Here is a 10,918-nt window from a genome sequence, read left to right on the forward strand (position 1 = left end):
ACCAAGATAAGAAAGATTTAAATTTATCAAAAAAAAAAAAAAGTTACTCCTTGAACAAGCGCTGGTGCTAAACTAATACCACATCTCCTCATTTCTGCCCTTATCCCTGTGTAAGTACACACAGACCCTACATTTCGACAATGAATGGATGAAGAGGTGGGGTTTTTTTCGCTTTCTGAAATAAGAGGGTGCGAACGAGCACTAATTTTATAGTGCATGGACGAATTTTGCAGAGAACAATAGAAAAGCAAAGATTTTGTCAGTATTTAGTAAATGAATTTTGGTAATATGAATACTTTCAGCTTTTATGAAGTTCAGTTCCACTTATCCAGACCTCATACCAGAACAACTGAGGGTACTCTAATATTAAGGGCTAGAACTTGCTGTAGATCAAAGTGAAAAAAGAACAAGTGAAGTGCAACTGATTAAAAGACAACTTTTTGCCCTTTTATTACTTCCTGGACAAGCACGGCTGATGCCCCATCATCAAAAGAGAGTCAAATTGTGACAAAATATGGCAAAATACTGTTCTGGTCTGCAAGATACAACCTTCAACAGGAAAACAAATGAAGTTATTAAGAGTCCCATTTTACAGGCAAATAATTATAAGTGAACACTTTGAAGAACAGAGTCATCAGAAAGTGATTTGTCAACCAGTTACAGTTTTAATACAAAAATGTTTAGTCCAGTCATAAGCTTAATTGTTCAAATGAAAATGAGTAGTGGAACCAAAATCTTGAACAGATGATTTGTTTCAACATCAAGCTTGTTGGGTGACAAATACAGTAACCTTACTCCGGAACATACATGTCCACACTTATCGTTGCCTAACCAGCTGCCTGGTTATCGCCTGGGTACCTTCAGGTATCGGTCCTTTCTGGGGCCGATCTTCCTGCAACGCTACAGCGGCCACATCTCAGGGGAACTGAGTTGATTTTTTGCTAATAGTATATACTGCATACACAGGTATATCTCTATATATAGTCTACAAGGATTTAGTGGGGACAGTGACTGAAGTATCTTCTCAATCTTGCCGCAGAGTCCGGGACTGTCAACGGAGTGGGGCGGAGAACCTTGCACACAGTGTATTACATTGCATTTGCGGACGTATATATATTTAGATTCTGATGGTTTAAGTTTAGCATCTGTCAGGAGTACTAAATTCAAACCAAAACATTCTAAAAACTGTTTAAAGAAAATACTGATAACCATCAAAATTCTTCTGAAAAATCAAAATAACTATGTACACCCATGCCAATCTTATAGCTTTCCAGAAAAAAAATGAAACGGCATGTAAAAAAAAAAAATAATACCTTTAAGTATAACGTTCTGAACTGTTATCCATTCTGCCAGGAAGTTATAGTAATAGTTGTTTACAAATGGAAAAGACTGAGAAAGAAAGCACCCCCCTTTAGGGCAAAAAAGGATAAACAATTCTAGCAAACTCTAGCAAAAAAGGGAAATATTTGCCCTAAATTAACACAAAGGCAGGCTGGAAGAAAGATGGCAACTGTATTTTTATCGGCCTCTTCATAAACAACAATCAATTTTCAGGAAGAGGTTGGAGTATATTACTATTATCTGGAAAAATAATAATAAAACCAATCTTCCTACCAAATTTCATCACCTCCAAAATTGTTTTTGAATAATTAATCCAAGGTCTTATGTCTACACATTACAGTTTTGAACTTTTTATGAACAGAAATTTAAAAAAGGCAAATAGTAGTCAATTGGCATGGGGTTTCCATGCCCTAGGGGTATCACAGGGTTGAAACTCTTCAGTCTGCATTTCAACTAACTTGAACTAGCAACCATCATGCTTCCACAGAGATGTTCCCATAGACATTTACTTCCGTGATCTCTTGTTCTCAGTTAACTTAGTCTTTAATGAACCCCTGTTTTTGTTTCCAAACCCTTGACTTGAAGTTGTTCTGTCAGATTAATTGGTTTGAAGCCATGCAAAAGAGCAAATAGTTTTAACTCATATGCCAAAAATTTTTATAAGTTAACAGAGCTTTGAAGGAGTTAAGGCACCCAAATGCCCAGAAAAAAATAAATACCTTGGGCTAAATACAACTAAGTGTTCAGCAGTCATTTAATTGCACAATTGTCTCCCTAATTTGTAGCATAATGCTGCCAATGTCTTTAGAGATCCTAAAATACAAATACTAGAAACTTTGCGAATGTAACAGACAAGGCATTGACAAGAGATTCTCAAGGTTCGTTCTGTATTCCTGGCTCCTCAAGGTAACTGCTACTCCTAATGTAATTAGCATTTAGCAGCAAGATCAGCATGTTCTAAGAATGAAATAAATATTCACACAATCAATACTAATGGTTCAAATGCTCAAACACATTATTGAAAACACTAATTTTCCAATCTTTCTCCTGCCAATCCAAGATTGCAGAAACAAGACCCTTGGCAACAACATTCACAGCTCTCAGTACCACAGAAGCTTCTGCAAACAAATTCTAGGCCTGAAGTTTTGTCATCTGTGGTGCTTGCGAGGTGTTTTACTGTGTTCGAAGCTGGTAGTCTGTAAAGGGGAAAAAACCCAAAACCCCAGTTTTAGTAATTTGTCTAAGAATAATAAATTGAGATGAAGTGATTAAAATAAAACCAGATCTTTGCTTAGAATGGCCACGATAACTAGCTCTAAAGCAATTAAGGTAATTGCAGGCAGTCATGCTTCCATGCCAGAAAAAAGTTAGATTAGAAAAACAACAAAAACCAAAACCACCCCCACCACTTTTCCTTGCTAACAATCTAGTATCTTTTAGTAGACAGTGTCTTATACATTTGAAAGCTGGCAGAGTGATATGTGTGAGCAATTTCTTTTTAAATTTATGTTCCAAAAATCCCAGCTTAATTACAAAATACTTGAACAGCATTATTACTCAACTATCCCATTGGGTCTTTCATTAAGACACCAAAAAAGGTGACTGACAAAAAAAAAAGGTGACTGAGCAAACTGGTTTTGTGTGTTTCAATTTGTAGGTGTATGCTGGAAAAAAAAAATAAGCAAGTTGGACACGTCTACAGTCTATTGCCTTCCATTTACCTCCATTCTGGGTAATATAACGAACCCACGGGAGAGCCTGATAGCCACTCTTCTCAATTATCTTTAAGTAGCGAACCTGGAAAGAAAGATATGTTAAGAAATAAAGTCTCCCATGTCAGCCAAGCAGCGTTTAGCAAAAAAGAAGAAATATTTTTTTGGTCTAAAATATGTTTTATGGATAACATTTAATAGGAATCATCAAGAAGATGAGAAAAAAACTTGTGTGTTAAGAGTCTAGCATGTTAACTTGCCAGTATTTCTGTTTTCAACTACTGACCTGGATTCCTGAAGTGGTGAAATATGGAATCTCGAACTTTACACTAATGGGAGGTTTTCCTTCCTTATCTTCAGCTTCAACACTTGGAAGTCCAAAGTGAGCTCTCATCAGGTATTCTTTTCCACCCTACCCAAAAGGGACAGATTTTTTTTTTCTTGAAACAAAAAATAAAAAAAAAAAAACTTGCAACAATACAAGTGGTTTTCTTAATGTCAAATGGCTGAACTCCACCATTCATTTCAGCTCTTCTACAGGGCTTAAACGTACTTGTTTTTATTTTAAAGATGCAGATCAAATTAGGACCAGCCTGAGGCACAATTCATTTTCTTCCAGCCTCATAGTCAAAAGACAAGGGTGCCACTGACCATGCTGATTAAACGGTGACAGACAGCTCTACTACCACACAATTAGAATCTGAAAGAGCTCATGCTTATGGAACCACCCAAGAAGGAATTTGACAAACTAAAACAGCTGCTGCTAAATCTAGGCCAAGGGATTACACCATCCACAGACATCGCTCAAAAATCTGCTCTCTAACCTAGTTCTGAAGAATTATCCCAGTTAAACAAATATAAATAACAGTATCTTAAACATCTATCAGCAAGTTCCAATCCTTCATCCAAGGGAAAAGAGGAAGAGGCCAGTACTACTTGTCTGATACTATTAGAATTTGCTTTAGGCGGAGCCTGAACATTCATAAAATATTAATGTTAAGTAATTATTACATTATTAGGCGATAAGACTAAAAATAACACTTACTGGAAAAGATTTAATGGACCAGACAATTTCACTGTTCTCTGGAACCCATTTGACACTTCCAACAGTGGTTTTAAACTTTGGCGAGTCTGCGTCATTTGGAACTGGAATGTGAATCTCCACATTGTTGGCAGTTGATCTACGCTTAAATTGACTTTTTGCCTAAAGAAGAAAAAAAAAAAAACAATCAGAAAAGCAGGCCTGTAAGTATTTCCATTATGCTAGTGAGTTCAGAGAGCTGCGAGACAATTCCCCTCCACCCCGATCTACATCCTGAGAAACAGGACTGTAACGCAGAGATTGTAACTTACAAATGAAGTTCTCAAAAAGATGCAAGTCCCACAAAAATACTAAATACTTGTACAAAAATGCACATACTGGTAGTCAAGCTTTGAAAACAAAGGGAAGAGAAGACTAAAATTTGCCATAATTATTTTAGAACTTCTGACCTTGATCATGTACTCTATGCGGCTATGCGAGTGTTTTTCAATCACAGACTCAATCCAGATCAGTGGTTTTACCTATGGGGGAAAAACACTTAACAGCTGTAGGTTTTACTTTGACACGGTCGTTAAAATGTTGCTTCCCATAAAGCTACACTTAACACATGAACCCCACAGAAAACAGAAAGTCTGTGGTGTTCAAAATGACAAATGAGTTGTGTTTTTATTTAAAAAAAAAAAAATTTACACAAATGAGCAAGCATTGATATACCAACAACCAAGTGTTACAAGAATTATAGGCTTAAAAAAGTATGTCTCAGATTAATCCCTAATAACAAACACTTGCACTCCAAAATATTTGATAATTTAACACACTAGGGACTGAACTATGACAAGCCCTAAAAATAACTCTAATTCAAACTACTGCCCTTGAAAAAAATTAATACTAAACTTTTCATTTGTTGTCTCCTGTCATAGTTGCATATTATAGACCTTCTCTATACTGAATTTTTCCTTTTCTGAAAGGAAAGCTATCCTTATCACTGTGGCCAGCATATTCTAATAAAATTCAACTACATAAATACTGCTGTTGTCAAGCACAATGAATTGTTACACTGACATTTCATCATGTAGTTAGCTTAAAAAAAAAAAAAAATCACAGGAACAGTTATTTCAGAACCAGTTTCAATAGTAGTTGGAAAAAAAAAAAAGAGAGACTTATTACCAAGTTATTTCTAAACTCATTCTTACTTCCTCCAAAATGAGCAAGCACAAAGCTTTGCTATTAACAGTTGACTTGAAAACTACTATGCTACCCATACTTTAAGAAAAAAAAAAAAAAATTAAGGGAAAGCCGTTAGTAATTTTGCCTACAATCTAAAACACTATCACATAAAAAATGCAAACATCCAGACTTACGTGGGTATTAAGACGATATGACATGAGTTCAAACTCTCCATCAGGCGGAATGAAAGAAATTGTCCTGTCGTTTTCAAAGCGAGAGAGACGAACACACTGGTGAAACTTCACATCTTCCAGTTCTACTGATTTACTTTTGCCACCTAGCAGAAAATACACGTTTCAAGGTGCTACACCAAGCATGCCTGAAGTCTCATTGTAGCCAGTTACACAGCTAAGCAGTTGTCTGCTGACACTCCTCCCTTTTAGCCAACACTTTCTTTAGCTTGCTATAGGTTTTTAGGACTGCAGAAGTCCCAAGGAAAAAGAGATGAGGAAGCCTAGATGGTTACCACATATTACCATGGCGTTCCATCTTTGCTTGGTACTGTCACACAAGACCTAATGTGGTTTTCTACACTGATAAAGGGAGTATTTCAATCATCTTAGAACAAATCCTTTCAGCTGAACCTCAAGCATCCCAAAACCTAAGACTTGAGATAACTTCTTTCATGATTATTGAGATATCACCGAAATACTCACGGCCTGTATTATCAAAAAGAACTTTGTCATTTAAACCAAGGCGCAGCTCTGGCATTCCCGAGAGAAAGACTCGCATTTTAATGGATCCAACTATCTCACTCCGTAATACATTTCCGTTGGCACTGACCTGAACAAAAACAAAAAGAAAGGTAAGATGGCTCTGATGTTTGATGTTGCAACATATCACAACACTCCCACTCCATCCCCGTGTCCCAAGTTTTCTTGGGTGTCTTTCTCCTGGGAGATTAATCCGGTAGAATAGAATTAGATCAGGGAGGTGATGGGCATAGAGGGAGGAGGAAAGGACGTATCAGAAATCAGCAGTACATCCAAATAAAGCATTATTTGTCTGCTGGATGTCCTTACAGGTACTTGGTCTTAATGACTGACATTGTTTTGAGCATCACAGTACACTAGCTGGTCTGACTTTCTATTGTACCCTTGCAGGTTTTCAGACAATAAGCCCTTTTCAACACTTCCTATCAAAATTCTCCTTAAAAGTTAAAAGGTACCCACCAAAAGGTTAACAGACTCTATAACATCCAGGAACACTTCATTTTTCCTGTATTTTATTCCTTCTGATCTCCATGAAACAGCATTTGTAACAGTGGCAGGTGGACGCGGAGCTCCAGTTTCAAGTTTGTGACCTTCCTGAGTGATGTACCTTTACAGCCACATAATTGGCATGAAAAAATGAAAATTAGCTTTTTTGATAACTAGACCAAGCCAAAAGATTTGTTTGTGTATGGGAAGAATGCTCAAAACTTTCCAAGGAGTTTGTCACTGTAAGTGATGCAGAATGATACTTACTCTTGTAAAATTTTACTATCAGTGGTTTGTGGATAACCAAAATCCATAAGCTCATCTAACAACTCATAAATAATAACAAAATTATCCCTAATGCTCTCTTCTTCCAACTCCTTGAAATATTCAGAAAAAACCTGAAACAAAGCGACAGGAGGGAGGGGAAGAAGGAGGACATTAACTGAGGAAGTACAGCACATTCAGAATGTGTTCTTGTATCTAAAATAGCAATTTTTAAAAAGCTCCAAACCAAACCCCATAATTCACAAACAGCATTCTGTTCAGAAGATTAGCCTCAGGAAACCCACCTCAGTTAAAAGAGAGCTAGAGAATCCTAGAAGCAACTCTAACTATTATGAAAAATATTTATTCTGGAGAAAATATTTTTCATGCCAGGTACAGATGAACCAAACATAGAATCTATGTGATATACCACTACTCATGCATCAAGTTCACAATTCTCCTCTGTGTTCTCAGGTCTTGTGCAACTACTTACAGCATTGTGTCACATCCTTTGCCTACTCAGCTACAAAATATCAATTCCATTATTAGTGGTTAGGAAGATAGTTCTACAAAATAATCAAATATAAAGTAAAAATGCTATTACCACAGAGTTCTTAAAAATGTGAAAGCTCTACGCACTTCTATTTAGATCAGATTTAGACTGAACCGAGAAGACGGAGGTTACTTTGGAAATTTCATACTCACCTGAACTACTTTATATAAAAACGAAAACACCAGTGATACACAAGCATTTTTCTTCGAAGTTGCAACAACTGATAAAGGATGTTCAGGAACATGCATTCAAAGTCACCATTCAAAAACCATGTTTACTAAGTGCATTTTTAAAAGCCTTTAGGCAACTAGAGTTGGCCAAAAAACCTAAGAGTTAATTAATGAACAGTACCTCTGGTCTAATGAGATGTGAAGATAAACATTTAGGAAATAATTTAGTAGAGTAGAATCAATCTAAACACTTTTCTGCACCCTGTGCTGCTGGTGCACATTACACTACGTAAAGCATAAAACGACTTTATTTAATAGAGCCTCCTTATGTCACTTCACCCATTCTCTAGCTTTGCTTTTAGACACAAAGAACAAAAATAATAAAGCAGCACTTGGCATATCAGCGTATGAGAGCTATCTGCAGTATAAAGGATACGATACAGGTTGTTATGTTTAATCCACATAAAACGAACTCCTCCATGTGCTAGAATAGGAGAAAGCGTCCCCTCTTCTTCCTTTTCCATAAGGATTGGCATAAAATGCTCCACCTCTGACATGTCCACATCTCCACGGTAATTCCGACAAATGAGAACCTATAAAGACAGGAACAAAATCTTTATATTTTTTCTCTTTCGTGAGATGATGTTACCACGCAAGATCAACGCACCAGATATTTGGACGGTGTCTTTAAGTAACTTTTAAAAAGCCACCAAGCTTCACTCTAGCTCCTACGCATACTATAAATGCAAATCACAAGACCAAGATACTTTTCTGATCGGAATGCAAATCCTAATCTTTCATTGCAAAGTCACATATTAACACTTTCCAGAGTTATTCTTCACCTATTGCCGCCCACGCCCTAATAACGCTTTTAAGGTAGGAAAACATGCAACCCCTCTGAGACAAACCACCCGCAATTACAGCAGGGATTAATTACTCCAGGTGGGATGCCCAAGGGCCCTGCTAGCACCTCCCTCAGCACCTGTAACTGCGAAGAGGAGACACAAGCCACGACCCCCCTTCTCACAGCGCCATGTAAAACCGGGGCTGCCGGCAAGAAGGCGCCGGGAAGGGGAAAGCGGCCCCCGCAGACCCCAACGAGGCCGGGGGACCCCCCCGCCATCCCGGGGCCCGACCCCCTCAGCGAGCCCGGCCCCTCCGCTTCGGCCCCGCAGAGATCGCCGCGGCCTGGGCCTCACCTTCCCCTTCAGGTCCAGCACGTAGACGGCGCTGGCCGACATCGCCCCGCCGCCGCCGCCTCCTCCCGCCCGGGCCGCCGTGTCGCCCGGTCACAGACACACCGACTTCCGCTTCTCGCACAGCACTTCCGGCAGGAAGTGACGAAACGAGACGAGGTCCGGCTGCTGCGGGGAAGGATACGCGCAGGGCTCCGCCGCGGAAGAACACCTTAATTCACACCATCCTCATGTTAAAGAGTCCCGAGGGTGGGTCTTTTTATTTTTTTACTTTTTTTTTTCCCCCTCCCCTGCTGAGAAAAGGTCCCACAGCGCTGCGAACAGCACCAGGAGCGGGGCTAACAGCGCCAGGACGAGGGGCCGCAACCTGAGCACCCAGGGCCCCGCCAGCGACGGCAGAGGGACGACATTCAGGTTTAAGACCAATATTGGGGTTTAAGACCAATATTGGGGTTTAAGAGGCCGGTTAGGATTCGAAACGTCAAGCTGCACGCCACGTCTCAAAGGGAGTAAGAATTGTAAAGGCGTTTCAAAAACTCCAGGTGCAAACTGTTCCCTCAGTGCGCTGCCCTTGGTTTTATAGGTAAGTCAGCACCAAAAAAAGGATGAAAGCAGCATTTTAATAAGAAGTTACATCGACATTACAAGTTACAGCGGACCCTCCACCTCTGAAAGAAGTCTAGAGACAAAGAAATTATACAATTCCTATAACTTACAACAGAAGCTGATGCTCTGTGAGACTGTCAGACTCTTCACCTCCAAAACAGAGAAGTATTAGTATCAAACAAATAAAGGAATGTTTCCCAGCGGGCTCACGGCAATTGATTTTGGCCTTAATCTCACTTTAAGCACTAAAAAAACCCCAGCCCTCTGCACCTACATAAATCAGAGCTCATCAGCCAAGAAGAGACTTTGTTGAATATTTGATTTTAAAAAACAAAACAATGAAATAAGACAGTACAAAGTCATAAACGTTCGGAAGATATATTAAACATTCAATATGGAGAATACACTGATTTACACAGCAACCCTGTTTCATACAAACAAAATGCAGCTCCTGATCCAAAGCCTTGAAAAAGGAGCCCGTTCACTTAGTCCAGCTGACTTTAGGAATGTCGTAATGCTCAGTCAGAGTATCCAAGTGCCTGTTGAAGTCCTAGGGGAGAGAAGGAGAAAGAAAATGTTTAATATTTGGTGCCGACATCACTGCCGTTGAGCCGCAAGACCTCCCCGGTTCTGTGGTTTCACAGAGGCGAAACAGTTCCCCCAGCCCAACAAGCCTGCGTGCTGATAAACACACACCGGCCTGAGTAAATCAGGGTGATTTAGCTTACCTCCACCCTCTGCTTATGGGTTTTAGACGCTTTCTTCAGGATCCTCTCCATTTGCTGGGGGAAGACACAAGAGAGGCCGGTTACTTCCAGCACTCGTAGCCCCTCATGGGGGGTTTAACCCCCCCCCCCCGAGCCCCCAGAGGGGGTCTGGCCCAGGCAGGGCTGCCCTTACCCTCTTCTCCTGCATCTTCTCGTAGGCCACCTGCGCCGGGGTCCGCTTGTCCAGGCCGCGCTTCTTCTCCTCCTCCTGCTTCTTGCTGCTCACGATCTGCTCCAGGATCTGGGCCTTGTCCTTCGCCTTTTTCTTCTTCCTGCGGGCAGAGGGCGGTCACCGCTGCCCACCCCGCCGACCCCTCGTCCGTCCCTCCGTCCTTCCCGCCGTCCCCCCCACGCCGTTTCCCCGCCGTCCCCTCACCGCTTGCCGGCCCCCAGAGCCCCGCCGCTGCCCTTCAGCCGCAGCGGCCCGCGCTGCACCGCCTCGTAGTCCGCCATGGCGTTCCCGGCCGCGCGCGCACTGCGGCGCCCCCTGGCGGCGCGCGGCGCCGTTGCCGCGGCAACGGGGCGTCCTCTTCCCTCCGTGAGGGAAAACCGTTACGAGCCGAAGCCGCCCCCGCTGAGAGGAAAGTCGAGAGATCCGGGCAGCGCCAAAAAAATAAAAAACCAACCCCAAACCCCAAAACACCAGTCCCAGCCCTCCCCGCACACCTTGTTCCACGCCGAGCGGAACAATTCTGAATAATTTTTGGTTATTTGAAGGCGCGCCGGTGGGTGAGGCTGGCGTTCCTTCGCTGAGGGGAATACGTTTTCCACAGGAGAGAGGGGCCCACCCAGCTGGACGGTAGGAATGACCAAGAAATGAAGGTTTTACAACCTGCCCGTG

General features: G+C 41.3%; 2 protein-coding genes across 2 annotated transcripts; both read right to left on the reverse strand.

The window, feature by feature from the left end:
- Positions 1-425: 425 nt before the first annotated feature.
- Positions 426-8,859, reverse strand: AP1M1 (adaptor related protein complex 1 subunit mu 1). Its single transcript, XM_030032998.2, has 12 exons — positions 8,708-8,859; positions 7,945-8,101; positions 7,491-7,558; positions 6,789-6,919; positions 6,495-6,642; positions 5,979-6,105; positions 5,457-5,599; positions 4,545-4,616; positions 4,099-4,257; positions 3,340-3,465; positions 3,063-3,138; positions 426-2,537 (listed from the first exon to the last, which is right to left on the reverse strand). The coding sequence occupies exons 1-12, from the start codon at positions 8,747-8,749 to the stop codon at positions 2,515-2,517; spliced, it is 1,272 nt and encodes a 423-aa protein (XP_029888858.1). The 5' UTR covers positions 8,750-8,859; the 3' UTR covers positions 426-2,514.
- A 446-nt stretch (positions 8,860-9,305) lies between these two features.
- On the reverse strand, positions 9,306-10,591 carry FAM32A (family with sequence similarity 32 member A). Its single transcript, XM_030032999.1, has 4 exons — positions 10,454-10,591; positions 10,211-10,349; positions 10,039-10,092; positions 9,306-9,860 (listed from the first exon to the last, which is right to left on the reverse strand). The coding sequence occupies exons 1-4, from the start codon at positions 10,528-10,530 to the stop codon at positions 9,792-9,794; spliced, it is 339 nt and encodes a 112-aa protein (XP_029888859.1). The 5' UTR covers positions 10,531-10,591; the 3' UTR covers positions 9,306-9,791.
- Between the last annotated feature and the right edge of the window lie 327 nt (positions 10,592-10,918).

This window comes from Aquila chrysaetos, chromosome 12 (assembly GCF_900496995.4).
Source record: "Aquila chrysaetos chrysaetos chromosome 12, bAquChr1.4, whole genome shotgun sequence".
NCBI classification, from domain to species: Eukaryota; Metazoa; Chordata; class Aves; order Accipitriformes; family Accipitridae; genus Aquila; species Aquila chrysaetos.